This window comes from Hyperolius riggenbachi, chromosome 3 (genome assembly GCF_040937935.1).
Source record: "Hyperolius riggenbachi isolate aHypRig1 chromosome 3, aHypRig1.pri, whole genome shotgun sequence".
NCBI classification, from domain to species: domain Eukaryota; kingdom Metazoa; phylum Chordata; class Amphibia; order Anura; family Hyperoliidae; genus Hyperolius; species Hyperolius riggenbachi.
This window is the reverse complement of record NC_090648.1, coordinates 341,678,256-341,699,362: the sequence shown is the minus strand read 5'-3', so window position 1 is coordinate 341,699,362 and position 21,107 is coordinate 341,678,256. Positions and strand designations below refer to the sequence as shown.

General features: G+C 45.3%; 1 protein-coding gene and 1 long non-coding RNA gene across 3 annotated transcripts in view; one reads left to right on the top strand and one right to left on the bottom strand.

Moving 5' to 3' along the window:
- Positions 1–21,107, top strand: part of LOC137563890 (uncharacterized) — a 182,946-nt gene that overhangs the window by 48,097 nt on the left and 113,742 nt on the right. The gene's annotated exons all lie outside the window — the stretch shown is intronic.
- IGF1 (insulin like growth factor 1) overlaps positions 1,314–21,107 on the bottom strand; it is a 141,809-nt gene continuing 122,015 nt past the window's right edge. For both annotated transcript variants that reach the window (XM_068276941.1, XM_068276942.1), the window contains exons 3-4: positions 18,587–18,768; positions 1,314–1,685 (exon numbers count right to left, since the gene is read on the bottom strand). In XM_068276941.1, coding sequence (XP_068133042.1) covers positions 1,626–1,685; positions 18,587–18,768 — 242 coding nt within the window. In that variant the 3' untranslated portion in view covers positions 1,314–1,625. The remainder of the gene's footprint in view (positions 1,686–18,586; positions 18,769–21,107) is intronic.

The following is a 21,107-nucleotide window of genomic DNA, read 5'->3' as shown; positions in this document are numbered from 1 at the left end:
AAAGTATGGGGCTGGGAACATATAAAAATCAACTGGTTAGTTGCAAAAGATACCTAATATTCACCCTTTTAAGAGTGATTAAATTATCATTCAATCTTCATGAAACCAAAAGAGAAGATGAAGTTGAGCCAGTAGAACACTGATGCTGATGATCAGTTATCTCACAGGCGGTGAAATAATAAGCAGCTAGAGCCTTTCATTGGCTACTTTAATATTCTTTCCTTCGAACACTGGGAATTTGTAAGTTAGGAGAGGTTTTTGCATATCTCTACACCATTAGTAAGCCAAACATTAATTCTAATCCTTACAATATACATTACCTAACACTGACTATACCTAGCATTATTCCATTAAATGTGCCCTCATAATAATCTTGCTTCTTCATTAGATTAATATTGGTATCTAAAATCAACCAAAAATTCATGCTATGCAGCAAAACACAATGGGGTCCAATTTTTGGGGGTGAAAATGAATGATTTAGATGATCCAGTGTTCTCAGTTTCTCCAAAATCTTCAAAGCATAGAAGAAAGCTTTGGTTCCACGATAACCTCACAGTATTCTCAACAAGCACCAGAATGCAGCACCACAGCTCTCAACCAGGGGCACCACCATTGATTGAAACTGTTTTTGGGAGAATGTTTGGAAAAACGTTCTGAACTATTTGGTAAAGACGATAGAGCACCTACTCTCATGCTTGACCACATTCAAATAAAAGTGAGAGTTACTAATTAATCTGTTCAGATACACCAAAGCCAAAAGATTAACGTGCAAAAAGATGTGTTTGCTTTTACCAGTTAGCATTCATGACCAGATCATCACGCAACACTCATTGCAACATATAGTAGCACCATTGTACTATTTTACAGCTCTACATACCTAATTATATATGTGCAATAATGATAATACAGGTAATGTTTGGAATGAACACAAATGTTTACCATTGGACAAATAACTAGCTTGCTACCTAGACAGATCAGTGAATTTTTTGAGCTTAGACAAGTGTTAACGGCTGCATTATAACATATTCAGAGGCAGGTGGAAGAATTCTGACTTTTTTGTGTAAAATATATGAACCCAAACCATGAACATGACATGGTTAATAGGAAGAACATCAGGATAGGTAAAAACAATTTTTCTTTTTTTTCTTGCTACTACTGCTACTGAAAAGCAAAACTGTGCAAATACAGAAGGGCAGGCAAACAATGTTATAGGGCACTGGAATATAAACAGCCCATGTACAGAAGTGCAAATATAAGGAACTCTCAGATAAGTCTGGGTCATACCTCCAGCACCCACAGAACATCGGTTAAAGTTTAGTGCAATCGAGAAGGCCATTTATTTATGGACCTTTAAGGGAAACAGGGTATTTAAACAAATGTTTGTGCAGGATACATAAAACAGGTGAAACATTATATAGCACTACATCAGATAAGTAAGTCGATATGATTCTGGCTGGAATGTATAACAGCGGAATGTGGATTTGCATTGTTCAGAGGATAAATGCCCATGGTTTGAGATAAGTGAAGGCTTTTTGGTCCCTGTTTTATCTGATTTTCCTTTTTCAGTAATGCATCCTGCACACTATGGCACATTCATTTTTCAAGAATCTGAGTGGCAACAGCGTTTACATCCTGAAGCTGCGGTTCCCTGTATTCCCTCTGCTTGCATTCTTCTGATGTACTTCCTGAAAGACACAGACATAAGAAACCATTACACAGGCTGTCACCAGTACATCTCAGTAAGTCAGTAGACGCAGGGGAGGGGATTAGTTAAGGTACGGTGCAGAGAATTAAACCAATATTCACTTTAGACATCAAAGCAGTTCACTGCATATCACATCTGTTTCACTGTTTCATTAAACCCCTTGTTGCATGCAAAAGGTGATCAACATTTACATTCTTGTAGAAAATAGTCAGTAGTTGGGGTGTAATAAACTAAAGTAGTCTCCTCTCTCATTTAAAGTATACCTAAGGTGACAGGAGACATGATGAGATAAAAATGTGTATGTACAGTGCCAAAGATATTAAAGGGAACCAGAGATGAACGATTCCCACAAAATAAACATATCAGTTGATAGCTTGTAAAGAATAAATGCTCTACCCGATAATTTCGCCACTCTGGTGTGCCTTTTTGAGTGCTTTTTATCCATTATTGCTCCAGGAAATATCCAATATGGCCACCGGCTCATATTCCTTTTGTTTCCAGGTTATGAGGTGTTCTGGATGTGCTGTCTAGGCTATATGAGACTATAGACAATAAGGGCTGCTGTAGGCTTTCATCTGTGTGCTTTCAACTTCATATTCTGGTATGCTTTGTGGCTGCCTGTAGGAAGTGTCTCTCATAGTAATGAAACTGCATACAGTAGATAATAATGATGACTGGCTGCACAGACAGAACACACAGATCACACAGCCACACTTGTCTGTTAGACAGAGATTTTTCCTGCAGCAGCAGCCCCTCCCATGTCATCAGAGCTCTCAGTATGTAAAGCATGAAATTTGAGCCAGGAGGGGGAAGGCTTGGGCTTGAAAAGACTCCACAGAAGAGTGACTCAGCTATAATGATTCCAGGTCAAACCTCGACTGAATAGTCGGTGGATTCTTATCACAGTTGATAACAGATAGATTAGACTGAGAAGACTAAAACTAAAAGCAGGGAAGGTGTTTACTGTCATGTTCCCACTGATAAATGTAATAAAATACATGAGGGTGCTTCGTCTCTGGTTCTCTTTAATACATAGGCCTTTTCTTTCCCATATCGGGTAGACCCCTCCCCCCGATATTTAGAAATTATTAAGACTTCCTTCTAAACTCTCTTTTTCTTTGCCCAAATAAACTTGGCAACCATACCGTTAATATTAGTAAAGAAGGATATTTTAACGGCAATGTGGATGGATCTAAAAACATATTATATTTTCGGCAGTACCACCATTTTAAAAAAACATTGATCCTCCATGCCCATAAAACTTTGAATTAACGGAGACTGTCCAGTTCTGCTTTTAACTGATCTTAACAAAAAAGCATAGTTATACTCGTACAGCTCTGCCATGAATTTGGACATCAAAGTCTTGTACTCTTCTAAGGAATTTGGTGCTGTCTTAAAGCCTGTGTAATGGGAAGTAGAATTCTTCTACGCTGCAGTGTCGCTTGTGAGAAGTCAGCATAAAGCTGGATCTGATGAAAAGGATGGGCAAGTGCTCCCTTCTCTTTAACACAGCAGCTCCTCTGATGTCTGATAAAATAGAAATCGTGCAATGACGTCTCAAGGGACAGAGTGAGCCAGAAATGTTGGTATTGGAAAACCATGAACACAATACAAAGTCATTTCAATTTCTTGCATGCAGGCATATTAACAGGAAAAAAGGCTGATATTCATAGCTCTTATGTAACGGTTGGCAGTTTTTTGCAACTCTCACAAAAATAACACTGATTACTTGGATCATTTTAAATACTGTTTTCTAGAAACTTCTTGGAAGGAAAGATCCATGTTGATGAGTAGTTTGGGGAATGAGATACTGAGTCCAGCTTTTTTTCTTTCATTCAGCAACATTCTCATAGTGAATGAGTTGTTTAAATTAGGGCCCTAGGGTGGAAGATATAAAATATGGGGAGTCACTAAACTTTGGTAAGATTGTTGTATGCAGGAAGTGCATAGAATCTGAAGGTAGAAGACTTCCATCAAGCTGCAGATCATAAAATACAGGTTTTTTTTTAAACGGATTGTACTTTTACAAACAAGAGGCTCCCTATACAATTTAGGCATCTATTTGCTAAGGTTTGGGGTGACTGATTAATACAATAATTCTTTAGGCCTTATTAATCAGTATCCAACCAGGTCAGGGGGTGTTTGAAGAACCCATGTGGTTCTGTGCAAGTTGGGGGAGGGGAGGTTATATCGCTGATTTTGGCAAAGCACCCTCTCAATGATAATTATAGTGAACTGGAATTTAAACGGGGGAGGGGGGGGGGCATGTTGGGGAAGACGACCCACATACTTGCAAGGATTCTGTAAAGGATTGTGGAGATGCCGCCGCGCGGTCTGGCAGCGGGGCGGCTGTCTCCGCGTTCAGACCGGCGGTTTCTGCACAGCAGCATGTGTCTGGTTTGTCTGAGCCTTCTAGTGCACACAGATGGAGAGCTACGCGCGCGCTGGGAGGTAGGACCTTTATGCCAGGAGGAGAGGGATCAGCTGATCAGGTTGGTCAGCTGATCCCAGAGCGGACTGTCATTGGCTGAGTGGCGCTGAGGAGCGCTGCACTATATATATAGATCTCGCCGCTCAGTCTCAAGTTGTCTGCCGTTGCGAATACATGCGTGTTAGCACTCAGACCATAGTCAGATCCCACAGTGTGTTAGAACCGGGTGGACCTGGGAATTCACACTGAGCCAAATTACTCTTGTGTTATTACTGTGTTATACTTTAGACCAGTTCCAGGGTGCTGTGACCAAGGACCACAATCCCAAGCTTAGGGATACTGTGGCATTGATGTGTTATACTTTAGACCAGTTCCAGGGTGTTGTGACAAAGGACCTCACACCCAAGCTTAGGGATACTGTGTCATTACTATGTTATACTTTAGACCAGTTCCTGGGTGTTGAGACCACGGACCTCACACTCTAGTCTAGGCCTTTGCTTATATGTTATGACCCTTTGCTCTCTAGACCTCTCTCTTGTCTTCTGATTCGGTACCTTTGCATATCTGCCAAACCCTGCCTGTACCTGGTTACCGAATCAGCCTTCTGTCTTTGTACCTTATCTGCTCGTGTGTTGCCGACCCGGCCTGAATGACCCTTCTGGCTGTCACTCTCCCCTTGAGTGTCAGTCTGTCTGTACTACCTGTGACACGACCTTGCTAAGTGTCAGGTAGCTGCAGAGACTTCCTGTTACTCAGAGAGGCCTCTCTGCAGTCCAGCCAGGGGCTCTATCCCTTTGGAGTCCTTTGGCTGCAGTAAAGTCTGATTCCCAGTATTACAGGTAATCACTGGATAGCTAGTTATCTCTATCCCCTTTCCCAGGAGACAGTCCCTGCTCTCCCAAGGGCCACCTGCACCTCAGGTGGTCCATGCTCTTTTGTTATCATCATCTCCCGGCCCAGGGAGACAGCTCACTGTTGCACCAAACACTTACACAGTACCAGGTGTCCAGAGGTTAGTCATACTTGCATTATTGGTGATTCTGCAGATCATCAATAATCGGGTATATATCTGTATTGTTGGTGATACTGCAGATCACCAATAATCAGATTCTCTCTGGTTGCTGACACCAATCGTTACAGTTTCCTTCTGCTATATTTTTGGAAGAGCCTGAAGAGTTCAGTGGGAAACATGTGGTAAAGAAGGCTTGCATTGCTCTTTCATTCTTTTATTTGTTGTTGTTGTTGATTAGTAAACAAAGTTAAAACTGAGCTAAAGCAAGTTTTATTCTACATAACTGAAACACTCTCCATTTTCTGTGTGCAGGTCTTAGTTCATAAGCTATGTATGAGAGTGGAGTCTTTTTCAGGAATCATGTGTGTGATGGTAATCCAGTGATGTCCAGCAGGGAGTACGTCACTGAGCGGGGGGTGTCACTTTGCATATCACCCGGTCGGCACACTGTGCCGCAGGTTAATATGCATGGGGCAATGGTGAGATGTGAACTAGGGATGATCGTAACAGGCGATTTCCGATATCGTGGAAGTTCCGGATTCCTCGGTAACGAAATTCTGTAACCGCTACGTTCCGGCGGATCCCCGCGGTATTCCGCGGAATTCCGCATTCTGGCGGAACTATTTCCACAATGTTAAAGGGAACGTAATGGATGTTTCCTTTTAAACAAATACCAGTTCCCTGGCAGTCCTGCTGATAACTTTGGCTTTAGTGGTGGCTGAATCACAATCCTGATTACAATTTTTTTTTTTGGGAGCAGCAGGAGTTGTCGTAGGTCTTGGGACCTAGAGGTGGTTCCACGGCAGTCATCACAATTTTTGTTTGGAGCAGCAGGAGTTGTTGTAGGCCATGGGACCTAGAGGTGGTTCCACGGCAGTCATCACAATTTTTTGGGGGGGAGCAGCAGGAGTTGTCGTAGGCCATGGGACCTCGAGGTGGTTTCACGTCGGTCATCACAATTTTTTTTGGAGCAGCAGGAGTTGTCGTAGGCCATGGGACCTAGAGGTGGTTTCACGGCGTCATCACAATTTTGTTTTGGAGCAGCAGGAGTTGTCGTAGGCCATGGGACCTAGAGGTGGTTTCACAGCAGTCATTACAGCAAAATTTTAATTAAGTCTGTTCAATCTTCATAGTGAATCAGTGAGAGGGGCCTTGTAATTATCACTAATCCATGACTCGTTCATTTTTATGAACGTTAGTATGTCCACATTGTCTGTGGACAGACGGGTCCATTGGTCGGTGACCACCCCACCTGCAGCACTAAATACTCGCTCAGAAAGAACACTGGCAGCGGGGCATGCAAGAACCTCCAGTGCATACTGAGCGAGTTCAGGCCAGGTATCCAGTTGTTTTGTCCAATACTCCATGGGGTCATCATTACTCTCCATATTGTCTGGAGCACTGGCCGACCCCAAGTAATCATTCACCATACGGGCCAGCCGCTGGCGGTGACTACTTTGCCCGCTGGTGGTACTGCTGCTAGAAGGAGTATCTGGCATTGGCTGATAAACTTCATTCAACATACTCAACAGGTTCACAGATTGGCTATTGATGCTGCTGCTGGGAGTGGAACCATTAGACCTTTGCTGAGTATGATGAGGCATGGTAGCTTGGGCCCGGGATACAGGTGCAGGAAACGCATCTTCTACCCAACGAAGAAAGGGCATCCCAGATTTGGATCATCCTAGCGTCTGCTTGGGAGGGGGGTATGAACTGCCGCATTTTCCCCTAGCACCGGGGAATCTAAGATGGGGGCCACCCACATGTCGAGCCTTCATTTTAGAGTTTTAATCCGGGGGTCCTTACGGAGGCACTGGATCACATGCACAACCATAGGGAAGAGATGTCTGCCATTAATCACCTCTTCCTGGCTGTCTGAACTGTCGTCATGCTCCAGCTCTACATCATCAGAATCTTCTTCCCACCCCCGGACAATGGGCTCTTCTGCTTCCACAAGCTCTGCCTCCTCATCCAGGACTGGAGCATGCTCACTCACTCCCCCACTTGACTGACCACTGTTCAGTAGGGCTTCCTCCCCCTGTCTGAGCACATTGTCAAGAGCCTTGTCCAGCTTGAAGATAATAGGGAGCACTTCTGATATGCTGCAGTGCTCCTCACTGACCAATTTTGTTGCCTGCTCAAACGGCTCCAAGACTTTACAGACCTGTCCAATCAGCTGCCGCTGGTCCCCAGTAATGTAATCCAGTGGCCCTGTTATGGAGGAAGATGTCTGAGACAGGTATAGCCTGACCGCCATTCGCTGCTCCCACAACCTCTCCAGCATGTGGAAGGTGGAGTTCCACTGCGTCGGACAATCAGAAATAAGCCTGTGCTGCGGCAGGCTATGGCGGCGCTGCAGCAGTGTCAAGTCGGTTACGGAGCGACGGATGTGGGCTGACACTTTTTGTGCTGAGGCCACAGCGTCCTTCAACCCATCAAAAGTTCTTAGAAATTTCTGGACTACAAGGTTGAAGACGTGGGCCAAGCAAGGTAAGTGAGTGTAGCCACCTTCCGAAATGGCGGCCAGCATGTTGGCACCATTATCAGACACCACTACACCTGTGTCCAGTTTTTGGGGGAAAAGCCACTGCCCGAATTTGATCCTGTGAGGCTGCAAGGATTACATATCCGGTTTGCCTGTTCTCTTCCATGGATTCGAGTTTCAACACTGCTTGGCATCGATAGTGCTGCAGACCAGTGTAGGAGGCTGGGAGGCTCAGCAACGGCGGACTGGCCTTGGACAGAACAGGTAGCAGAGGGAAGTAGAACCGGCCTCCCCTTCAACCCACATGGCGCCACCACCAGCTGAGATGCCCCAGATCTTGCACCCTCCTCAGCAGCACCATGGAGGGTGACCCAATAGGCGGTAAAAGTTAGATACTTTCCCTGCCCATACCTGCTGCTCCAGCCATCCATAGTGAAGTGCACCTTGCCACCGACAGCATGATCCATAGACCGGCCGACACACTCCACAATGTGCTGGTGAAGGGCAGGGATAGCATTCCTGGCAAAATAATGGCGGCTGGGGATCCGCCATTGTGGAGCAACACTGTTCATCAGTCTGCGGAAGGGGGCACAGTCCACAAACTTGTAGGGCAGCAGCTGTTGGCCCAAAAGCCTTGCCAGGAGCGTATTATTTTTCACAACAAACAGATCAGTTGCAGGGAGCATCCGCTTCCTCTGCAACATTTCTGGCACAGAGGCCTGATGCTGGAACACTGGTGACTCAGAGGAAACCAACAAGGGTGATGATGAGGTGCTTGCCGAGGTCTGGAGTCCTCTTCCAGCCTGGCATGCAGAGCGATTTGAACTGGAATGGGACTGAGCAGGTTGGATAGCGACAGGACGAGTAGAAAAAGAAAAGGAGGGGCCTGTTACTGCTTCTTTTCCTCCATCCATCTTATTGTAATTCTTTACATATTCGAACTCCCGTCTGTGGTGGTTGCGCAGATGGCTTATCAGTGCCGAACCCAGTGCCCGATTTGCCTTTGCTTACTGATTTACGGCACACAGAACAGACTGCCTCCTCTTCATCCTCTTCCAGAACAGTAAAATAATTCCATGCAGGGGACGTGCGTGCACGTGGAGCAGTGGTGCGACCGGTTCTAGCACCTCGATGCTGAGCATTGGACTGGTGGGTACTGACAGACAGGAAAGCACTTGCAGTCTGCTCTGTTTCTCCATACTGCTCACGTCTGCTAGTGCCTAACCCACCAGATGGCAACCACGGTGGATCAGCCGCCTCATCCAAAACATCGTCCAGTTCAACCAAATCACTGGAACACATAAGTGACTCTTCTGGACCCTCCACCTGGCCACGAAACACCTCTGTAGTTGACTGGTGGTGATGTACATTGGTGGTGGTGACACAAGCTCCCGGTTGTGATGGATTACTACTGGATGAAGAAAACACAGGGGCCATTTCTGTCACCACAGAACCCACCACTTCTTGGGACCTTGGTCCCATCGTCTCCTCCAATGCCTCCTCCCAATCCTTCTGCACATCTCTCTCATCGACATAGGTGTGCTTTAATTGTGGAGGAGAGTACTGGGAGGAATCAGCCTCGTCAAGAGAAGCAGCTGCGGTCGGGTTCTGGTCATGAGGAACCTAGCCACTACTGGTGCTGCTGCCACTAGCTTCAAGTTCCTCAGACTGGGTAGAGGGTTCCTGATCTAAATAATCAACAACTCTGTTCGCCTGCTGCTCTGTCAAAACAGAACACAGGGAAGCGTGCGAACACAGGGAAGACATCTCTGATCAGGGCGGAACACTTCCTGCTGCTGCTGCCACCCTCAACCTGATCACGTACTTGACGTGATCCACCAACACCACCATCACTCCATTCTCTTTTAGGAGTGGCAGGAAATTGCTGTTGCTCTCACTCCATTGCTTTGGGGCCAAAAACTTTATTGGGGAAGGAGTATGAGCAACAAAGTAAAATAAATAAAGAAAATAAATCAAAAACAAAATAAAGAAAACAAACAAAAAAATGAACTTAGAAAACAAAAAAAACTTTCACTACACTCAACTAATCAATCACCTCTCTCACTCTGTCAAACACTAAGCCTGCGGCCTGGCTGGATCTGTCTAACCCTCTCCACACAGCAACTACTAGTACACTACACTACAATCTATCACTGAAACTAACAATCTACTGTCACTCTCTCACAAATACACCTAGCTAGCTACTACAGCTCACACTCAATCTAATTCTCTCTCACAGTCTTTAAAACGACTTTTGTTTTATATACAGTCTTTAACCTGCTGAGCGGTCTGGACGAGCTCAGCTCGTCCAACACCGCCAGAGGCTGCCGCTCAGGCCCTGCTGGGCCGATTTTAGTCAAATAAAAAGCAGCACACGCAGCCGGCACTTTGCCAGCGATCCGCCGCGAGCAGCGGCGAAAGAGGGTCCCCCCAGCCGCCTGAGCCCAGCGTAGCCGGAACAAAAAGTTCCGGCCAGCGCTAAGGGCTGGATCGGAGGCGGCTGACGTCAGGACGTCGGCTGACGTCGATGACGTCACTCCGCTCGTCGCTATGGCGACGATATAAGCAAAACAAGGAAGGCCGCTCATTGCAGCCTTCCTTGTTTATTCTGGGCGCCGGAGGCGATCGGAAGATCGCCTCCGGAGCGCCCTCTAGTGGGCTTTCATGCAGCCAACTTTCAGTTGGCTGCATGAAATAGTTTTTTTTTAATTTAAAAAAAACCCTCCCGCAGCCACCCTGGAGATTTAATCAGAACGCCAGGGTGGTTAAAAAGACTATTGTTTTATGTTGAAACAACTAATATGTCTCTCCTCTCTCCAACACCAGACTGATACCCACAAGCTTTCGTGACTGTCACACCTCCCTTATATACAAAATGGGTGTAATAGCTGATGATAGGTAGCTAGGAGCTGGTTGCTAACGTAGGGTTGGTTGTTTTTTGTTAAGACTCTAATTGGTGCAGAAATTCCGTTTTTAAGGCAGAAATCATCACGTTTTAAGCTTCTGTGATGGGTCTATCCCCTTCTGATCCTTCTGATTGGCTAATGCAGCTTTTACACGCTTTTGTTTAAATTCCGATGGAATTCCGCTTAGAAATTCCGCTATTTCCGATTAGAGCTATAGCTAATTGCCAATTTCTGTCCGGAATCGTGGAAATCTCCATTCCGCGGAATCCGTCGAGCATACCTAGTGTGAACGTCCTGAGCTGGGCTCTCCTGCTGCAGGATAATCAGCCTTACTCTTTGGGCTGGTGCACACCAAGAATGCTTGTGAGCACTTTTTTAAAAATACTAGAGCTTTGAAAAGTGCTATTGGCTAATGTATTTGTATGGGATGGATCACACCAGAGCGATGTGATTTTTTCCCAAATGCGAACGCGGGTCCTGCAGCATTTCTGAGGCAATTAATTCTCAATGTTCAGTATATGAAAAGTTTTTCCAAGCCCTTTTTTTTGCAAAAGCTGTTCATTTCCAGCTCAAAGTGGGCAAAAATTAAAAAATCTCTACACCAAAATGCTCCAAAAATCACTAAGCATAACTAGCAAAATCGCTAGGCACATGCCTAGAATTGCTTAGAAAAATCACTCCTAAAAGCGCTTAGTGCTTGCGATTACGCCAGCGATTTTTGGTGTGCAATGGCAAATTGTCCTGGTAATACATATAGTTGGGACAGAAACCCAGAAGCGATCTCACCAACTGTCTGTAGCAGAAACTGCAATGAAACAGCAATTCAACTAGAGGCTCAAAGCCTTCACACTCCATTCAAAACAAAATATTGTGTTTAGCGTTCCAGTTTAAGGTGGTTTCATACTGTAAAGGATGCTGGGGTCAGGTTAAACAGAGTTCCCAGCTGTGCTGACGTAACTCAGCTTGTTGAAATCAGGTCATGATATTCAGTCAAAGAATAAGAGCACTTTTTGAAACACCTACATCTTGGCAAGTGAAGCAAGTTTGTAGAGATGACCTTTCACCTCTTCTAATCTCTCGCCTCCGAGCATTGTTGGGATCCTCATTAACTCTGTCAGTTACATTTTCTGCCTGAATGTTGATATGTTGCTTGCATATAGCTTCAAAGACAGGTCTAGTCGTATCAGCAGAAAAAACAATCTTTTAAGGGAATTTCTGGGCTATATAAATTATTATTTTAGGCTTGTAAATTCATTTAAGTAGATCAAACAGGAATGCAATGCAATATAATAATCCTTTTGATCACAAAGGTGATCTTATTTCTGATGTGAATCTGACAGCTGCTTAACACTCACACAGCTAGTCGTATTACATAGCAGGCAAGGAAAAGTAGCTTGTTTTCATGCATGTAATTAAGGTGGCGGGAAACTTCGGAGCAGGGCAAAGCTGAAAAAAATTGGTTCACCTTGCACCTGCAAAAGTCCTGGCGACATTACTTACTATTCCCCCTCCAGGTTGCCATGGACTTAGGGGTAAGATGTAATTCAACGAGGAGAACGCCAGCGCACACCACTAAGGCTGCATCTGAAATGACCACCAGCTCAGTGTGTAGTACCTATATAGACTTTCTGCACAATTCGCATTCAATTCAGATGCAAATCATATGCAAATCTGCTACTACTTATCATGCAAACAGGAAACTCAGGAGGAGGGGCTGGGAGCAGCTAACCTGACAGTTACATAGTTACAAAGTTAAGGAAAGGTGGGGGTGGGGGGGGGGGTTGAAAGGCTGCGCATCCCTAAACACATGTTGCAATTGAATGGTTAATCGCACAGGCCTACACTGCCTCTGCCAGACTGAAAAATGCATGCCCTGCATCCAAGACAAGTGCTAACATTTATTAAACTAGGAGGTACTTTAGCTTCCAATATGATTTGCATGCAAAGTATATTATACTAGACACTTGCGCCACGGTGACGCAGACCTCCGGGCAAGTGGCCTAACCTAAATTTAAAACCTCGGGAGCAGCTAAGCAAGAAAAATGTGTAACTTACATTTGGTAGAACAGCGAGGAGAACGCCAGCGCATACCACTAAGGCTGCATCTGAAATGACCACCAGCTCAGTGTGTAGCACCTATATAGACTTTCTGCACACTTCCCATTCAATTCAGATGCAAATCATATGCAAATCTGCTACTACTTATCATGCAAACAGGAAACTCAGGAGGAGGGGCTGGGAGCAGCTAACCTGACAGTTACATAGTTACAAAGTTAAGGAAAGGTGGGGGTGAGTGGGGGAAAGGCTGTGCATCCCTAAACACATGTTGCAATTGAATGGTTAATCGCACAGGCATACACCGCCTCTGCCAGACTGAAAAATGCATGCCCTGCATCCAAGACAAGTGCTAACATTTATTAAACTAGGAGGTACTTTAGCTTCCAATATGGTTTGCATGCAAAGTATATTATACTAGACACTTGCGCCACGGTGAGGCAGACCTCCGGGCAAGTGACCTAACCTAAATTTAAAACCTTGGGAGCAGCTAAGCAAGAAAAATGTGTAACTTACATTTGGTAGAACAGCGAGGAGAACGCCAGCGCATACCACTAAGGCTGCATCTGTAATGACCACCAGCTCAGTGTGTAGCACCTATATAGACTTTCTGCACACTTCGCATTCAATTCAGATGCAAATCATATGCAAATCTGCTACTACTTATCATGCAAACAGGAAACTCAGGAGGAGGGGCTGGGAGCAGCTAACCAGCTAACCAGCTGCTCCCAGCCCCTCCTCCTGAGTTTCCTGTTTGCATGATAAGTAGTAGCAGATTTGCATATGATTTGCATCTGAATTGAATGCGAAGTGTGCAGAAAGTCTATATAGGTGCTACACACTGAGCTGGTGGTCATTTCAGATGCAGCCTTAGTGCTATGCGCTGGCGTTCTCCTCGCTGTTCTACCAAATGTAAGTTACACATTTTTCTTGCTTAGCTGCTCCCGAGGTTTTAAATTTAGGTTAGGTCACTTGCCCGGAGGTCTGCCTCACCATGGCACAAGTGTCTAGTATAATATACTTTGCATGCAAACCATATTGGAAGCTAAAGTACCTCCTAGTTTAATAAATGTTAGCACTTGTCTTGGATGCAGGGCATGCATTTTTCAGTCTGGCAGAGGCGGTGTATGCCTGTGCGATTAACCATTCAATTGCAACATGTGTTTAGGGATGCGCAGCCTTTCCCCCCCCCACCTTTCCGTAAGATGTAATTCAGCTGCCAGCTATTGCTGGCGGCCGAATTACACTGTTTAATAGTAATTTGGGCTTCGTTTTTTGACTGCACCCAAACTTGGGACAGAAACCCAGAAGGAACCTAGAGCCATCCCCCTCCAAGACCAACATGTGCAAAAACTCCATCTTCTCCCAGCTTGTCTGACCACTGAACTCCAGCCCCTCCTGCTAGGCCAGGGGTAGGGAACCTATGGCTCGGGAGCCAGATGTGGCTCTTTTGATGGCTACATCAAAACCTGTCAGGTCCAGTGACTTTGTAAAATGAGATCCCCGCATTTTCATTGGCCCAAAAGGCTGGCTGTCACCTGACAGGCAGCCTATTGGGCCAAAGTGCGGGGATCTCGTCCTACAAAGTGAATCAACCCCCAAGCCAGCTAGCTAATTGTACAAGCTGTTAGTCTGTATTTCTCCTGTCTGCAGGGCCAGCCCGCTCATGAGGCGGGGTGAAACATTTGCCTCAGGCGGCACATCTGGGGGGGGTGGCACCCGCCTGTTCGTGGGTGGGGGGCCGCCCGCCGAGCTGGAGGAGTAGCGGGCAGAAAGGGGGTATTGGGCCTAGCGGTGGGGATTTTTAAAAATTTTGCTTCAGGCGGCAAAAAGTCTAGGGCCGGCCCTGCCTGTCTGGCTCTCAGAAAAAATTGCTGATGTTCCTGAAACCCAAGAGAAGCTAAAGACGTGTCTGACACTTCCGCTGCCCAGCGAATGAACTGTATACACATCACCATGGCAAGAGGGGCGTGAGCATAGGCGGACTGGCCTGGGGGGACAGGGGGCAATTGCTCCCCGGGCCGCCTCCTGCACCTTTCATCAGGGCCGCCAGGATTTTTTTCCTACTTATATAAGCGGCTCCCTCTACCGGCCCGAATGCAGTGCGTGTTGGTGAATGTCGAGGTGCTGCTAGGCAACAGAGGTCTGCCCCCTGCCTGCAGTAGCAGCCAGCCAGTGAAGAGAGAGCAGAGGTGGCTCTAGCGCGTCATTTGAAGTGGCCAGGCTGCCGGAGGGTTTCAGTCCTGCCTGTCTGGTGAAATGAACGCTGCAGTTTCTCCCTCAATCCAAGATTCCCAGCCTCTTGAAGCTGGAAGGGTCAGGACACAGATCACTGCAGCCAAACATCAGTGACCAGACAATGTTCTTTGTAAGCCGACACCTCCTCTCCTCATTTGTTTGCTCTGTTTTGAACTGGCCAGCTCTGTGTACAGGTAACCCTTTCACTGCTGCCTGCTAGTTTTAGCTTTTTGCAGCACTGGCTCTTTGTATGCATATTTATATATTCTTCTAGTTTGACTGCACACTAATATACTGTACTATATCACCAACACTTACTACTTTACTTAAAGGACTTCCGATGCACAATAAAAAAAAATCTCTTTTTTAATCACGCTTCTCCCGGCCCCGAGCAGCAGTCGCAGTCCCTTGCCGCAGCCCTGGTCCTCTTCAGTGTCCCTGCTGGCCGTCCGCAATGATGTCTACCTGCTGGCAGGGTCGGCTCTTCTGCGCCTGAGTCCACGTCATCTGGCGCATACTGCGCCTGAGCATTAGTTTTGCACACGCCCAGTATGCGCCAGATCTGGACGTGCAGGCACAGAAGACCCGACCACCTGGCAGGTAGCCATCATTGTGGACGGCCAGCAGGGACATTGAAGAGGACCAGAGCTGCGGCAAGGAGGTGTGACTGCTGCTCGGGGCCAAAAGAAGCCCTAGGTGATTAAAAAATAAATTTTATACTTTGCATTGGAAGTCCTTTAAAGGAAACCTTAAAGTGTACCTGAGTTGTGTACTGGTGTATTTATACTTACCTGGGGCATCCTCCAGCCCCATGAGGTGCTCCCTCGCTGGCCGCTTTGTTGTCTTGTAATATTACACAACCCCCTCCTGGTAATCTAGCCAGTCGCAGCCAGTCATGCGCTTCTGCACATGCCTGTTTCCCTCACCATTCCCTCTCCCTGCTGTCCTCCTTGTCCCTCTCTGATATCTAGAAAGAAAACACACTTCGTGCTGACCACAAATGTTGTGCACTAGATCGCCCCTCTGGAGATCAAAGATAAACTATAGCAATGCCAGAGGTAGGCGCTCACAGTGCCAGCAAAGTGTCTGGCTTTCGCCTGCCCAATTCTAAGGTGCGGATGGAAATTAATCTATATGTCTAGGCATAGTCATCAACAGCATGAATAAACAAACAAATGTTCCAGGTTGCGGGGACAATGCTCCCAAATTGCACACAGTTCCAATCCAGGAGTCAAGGATCTATACACATAGCATCACTCGCTCCACAATATTTTCCAGCATGTATGCTATCAGCAGCACAGTGAGTTCAAGTCCTTTAGGTGGCTATAAGTCTCCTCTCAGGAACAGATAAAAAGCCGTCACCACACCCCTGTGAGATACACTCACCAGATATTAGGACCTACTCAAAGGTCATAGGAAGCCTTGGGACAGTCACCGGGTCGTCCCTCACCACATCGGCAAACCTTAGTCCAAGTCCAAACGGCCTTAATATACTTTAATCTTCCTCAGCCTTAAAACCTCAATAAGAAAAACTCCACATAGCGTAATACTGTTACTTTAATAAAACCTTTAAAAATCAGTTGCACTTACAATTTCCATGAAGTAAAAACAGCGTAGAGTTTTTTTCACGCGGGCTCTCCCCCGCTATGTTGGCCGGCTGGCACAGGTATCCCCCTGCTCTGGTGGACTTCCGACCGCCGCGCGCTCAGTCAGTTCCGTCCTCCCAGCTGCGAGACCCCGCCGAGCCGCGTGTGTGATCGTGCTGTCTCTTCCGCGTTAGGCCCCGCCTCCAGGGGCGTAGCAATAGGGGTTGCAGAGGTAGCGACCGCATCGGGGCCCTTGGGCCAGAGGGGCCCCGAAGGGCCCTCCCTCAACTATAGAACTAGCTCTCTATTGGTCCTGTGCTTGTAAAAATCCCTTCTATAGATACTTTGAATAGTGGTAATCATTAACAAACTGTTCCCCATCCCCTTCTTGCACCTCTGACGCTGTAGTTGCCATTGGCAGGTTTTGGTGCGCTGTATCAATTGCTATATATAGAGTGCTTGGGGGGGCCCCATTGTAAAACTTGCATCGGGGCCCACAACTCCTTAGCTACGCCACTGCCCGCCTCTGAGACTCTGAGGCTGCTGGATGGCCTACCTGGCCTGTCTTATGTGCTGGCCTGGCTCCTAGGCTGCTGTCCTTGCTCCTGGGTTGCTGGCTGTTGTACTGGCTGGCTCCTGGGCTGCTGGCCTTATGGCTGTGCTGTGCTACCTGGCTCCTGGGCTGCTGGTCTTGTTGGCAGTGGGTCTACTGGTGACGTCAGCGGGAACATGGCTTTCAGGGGGCAGCGTTGCAAATGCTCTCATTAGCTCCCCTGTGCCAAGTGATTAATGTTTGGGCAGAGTGCATGGCTCAATAGTGGGTGGTGTCAAGCACACATGTACGGCAAGGAATTATGAAGATTTAATAAGTACCAGTCAATTTTCATTTCTTTACAAATGCTGCGATGGTCATTACCACCTTAGCGGTAATCCAGAGTCAGGCTTGGGACGGAAATCTGCAGCTCAGAGTGGTAATCCCATGTCTGAGTGAGTTATATGCAGGAGCTGCTGCAGATCTCTCTGTGTTATTTTTTTTTCTTGTTTTTTGGGGACTAAAAGCTGGTGAAAAAATTGCACGGCTTTTAGACCCTAAATCTGGAAATAATCATAATTTATTTATTTTATTAATTTATTGTACTTATAAAGCGCCAACATATTACGCAGCGCTGGACATTAGTTTAGGTTACAGACAATATTTAGGAGTGACATACAGCAAAATGACAATACAGGAATACAAGAAAGACCAGATCATGCAGCACAGTATGAGTACAAGGTAATGCTTAGTCACTGGATGGAGCATGGAGATTAGGCAAGTAAAGTTGACTCAGATGCATAGCATGGGTTCACACTTCACAGTAAGGAGGAGGACCCTGCCCAAAGGCTTACAATCCAGAGATGCCAGGGAGGTTAAATTTGTAGTAGAAAAACACGCTGCTCTTTAAAATAAACAATGCAATAATTTTCAGATTATATATTCATTATAAAGCTTTCTAGTATTTAGAAAAATGTTTACACAGAGCTATACATAAGAAAGTGGGAGGGACAACAGGTGAGCAAAGAGGCACACAGGGATTTTGCTCAAAGAATGGAACTGTCCCTTCAAATGAGAGGCAGTTGGGATGTATAGAATTGCTGAGTCAAAGGTAAGGAACTCATGCAGGAAACGAGTACCGTACTCTTACTTCTATTAGCCCCAACTCTGATTGGAAGTTACCAGTGCCACAACCACCTTCCCTACCCCTTATACAATGCACACACGCTGCAGAATAATTGTTTACCTGCTGTTACGTTTGTTTTAAGGCAGATTTCCAAAAAACTCAACTAACTAAACAAATTTAAAAAAATGCCAGACCTGACCTCCGCAGAATTACTGGTTATAATTGCTTTTTTATAAATGAAAGAGTGATCATTTACTTTGGTTTCCTGAAATGTAAATGTAATGTCATGTTTACTTGAGAGGCTTTCATGCTTGTACCTGAAGTTGTAATAAACAAAAACACTGCAAGTCTAATGAGAGTGGAACTTTCTATCATGCAACGATTATCAGCTCAGGTGCAAATTGAAAAACTGCAATTGTTGATAGAACTGCAGCCACGAAAAAAAAAATGTATTGCAACTCAATCCCAAGAATTCAATAAGAGGCTGAGGTTAATTTTACATTGACTTACCTTCTGGGCTTTTGGCATGTCGGTGTGACGCTGGGCGCGCACAGATCGTGCTGACTTTGCAGGCTTGGCAGGAGCACAATACATCTCTAGCCGTCTCAGATCACAGCTTTGGAAGCAACATTCATCCACTATTCCTCTATGATGCGATCGTCGACTGTTGTATCCATACCCTACAGGCTTGCCTGGGGAAGGAAAGAAACATGATGAGGAAGCAATTCACTTACAAGTACTTATCAACCTACAATATTTCCTCGTATTCTGGTCAAGGCAGTCCATTAAACTATGTTTAGAGTTTTACTTTATGCTATGTTGAACTTTATCTTATGTGACGTAAGCTATGATTAGTGGTGTATTTGCCCAGCTTTGTTTTGTTTTAGGTTTTACACTACGGGAAAGAAGTTGGGGTGTAAAAAGTTATTTTAAAGGGGCATGAAAAAACTCTGAAAGCTCAACTGACCCGAAACAAAGTTACCTATCCAGGCAACCTAGCCAGTCAAATATCATTGTTTATAAGGTGATGAAGATGGCAGCCACCATATTTCTCTGAATTCTGATTCCCTTTAAAAGAAACTAATATTTCCCCAGTCTACAGATAACTAGGGTCTTGTCCTCCAATTAAAAGCAGTATTTTATTTCATCCTTCTTTAAAAAGGTTATCATCAACCATTTTAAGATGGAAATACAAACAAAGCCACACTGGTACATTTGCAATCAACTTTTCTATTAAAGAGACTCTATAACAAAATTTTCAGCCTTAGTTCTTCTATCCTATAAGTTCCTTTGCCTGTTCTAATGTGCTCTGGCTTACTGCAGCCTTTCCTAATTGCACAGTGGCTTTGTTATCTCTGTTATATGATCTAATCTGTTTTCTTCTGTCGGCTCTGTCGGGTTAAGGCTGTGTGGAATGTGCAGGGCTGCTTGTGATTGGATAGAAGTGATACACACCCTCTGCAGGCCCCCTGCAGGCTCTGTATGACTCACACACTCTGCTTATGTGAGCCTATCACAAGCTGGTTAGTTTGTTTGTAAACACTGCCTAAAACTGTTAATTACAAGCCAGGATTGCAGCAGAGAGCGGCAGAAACAGCACAGAGGGGCCCAGGAAAACATAATGAATAGAATGGTATGCTTTTTGCTGAAAATTTTTTTAGAGTACAGATTCTCTTTAACCACTTTACCCCCGCCCGTACGAATTTCTCCGTCCCTTTTTCCATCCTTTAACCCCCAGGGACGGAGAAATCCGTACTTTGCGCGCTCCCGCCGCAGCCTGCGCTCCCGCTTGTAAACACGCCGCCGGCCGCTCTTAAACGCGCCGCCGCCCGCTCGCCTGGAGATCAATGAACAGGAAAATCCATTCCCGTTCGTTGATCTAAGCCCCGCAATGATCCACTGCTCTCCGATGAGCAGCGCGATCATTGTGAAAAAAAAACCACGTTACCAGCCTCCTTGTACTTCCTCCAAGCCTCCGGAAGGACGCTTGGAGGTCGCATTAAATAAAAAGTTACTGTTGCCATCTTGTGGCCAAATAGTAAAACTACACCCTAAACCTCCCACACTCCCCATTTTTTTTTTTTTGTAATAAAAAACAAATTAAAAAATTTACAATTAAAAAAATACATAAATAGTTACCTTAGGGACTGAATTTTTTAAATATTTATGTCAGGAGGGTACAACACTGTTACTTTATAAACTATGGGCTTGTAATTAGGGATGGACGCAAAACTGAAAAAAATGCACCTTTATTTCCAAATAAAATATTGGCGCCAAACATTGTGATAGGGACATAATTTAAACGGTTTAATAACCAGGACAAAAGGGCAAATAAATTTCATGGGGTTTTAATTACAGTACCATGCATTATTTAAAAACTATAATGGCCGAAAACTGAAAAATAATTAATTTTTCCCCACATTTTTCCTATTTTCCCATTAAAACACATTTAGAATAAAATAATTCTTGGCATAATGTCCCACCTAAAGAAAGCCTAATTGGTGGTGGAAAAAACAAGATATAGTTCATTTCATTGTGATAAGTAATGATAAAGTTATAGACGAATGAAGGGAAGGAGCGCTGAAAGGTGAAAATTGCTCTGGTGCTCAGGGGGTAAAACCCCTCAGTGGTGAAGCGGTTAAGTTCTGCTGACTGAGGTCAAAATCAGAGCACTTATCTCAAACACTAATGCAAATTTCATATGGGCCCCGGGCCTTGATTCACTTCACTTTTTTACCTAACTTTTTTCCTGTTAGATAGTTTTTCATCTTCTGTTTAAAATAACTTTTCAGCACTCTGCAATCGAAAAAGTTAAAAAAATAGATGAAAAAATACTGTCAAAATTATTCTGAGTATTTTCTTGCTTGTTAGTGGCTTTAAAGGCATTTTATTGATAAGGAGTGAAAATATCACCTAGGAGAAAACTTAGGAGCAGTGTACAAGAGGGTTGCAGAGGTTGCAACTGCACGGGGGCCCTTGGGCCAGAGGGGCCCCATAGGGCCCTCCCTAAACCACAGTATTAGCTCTCTGT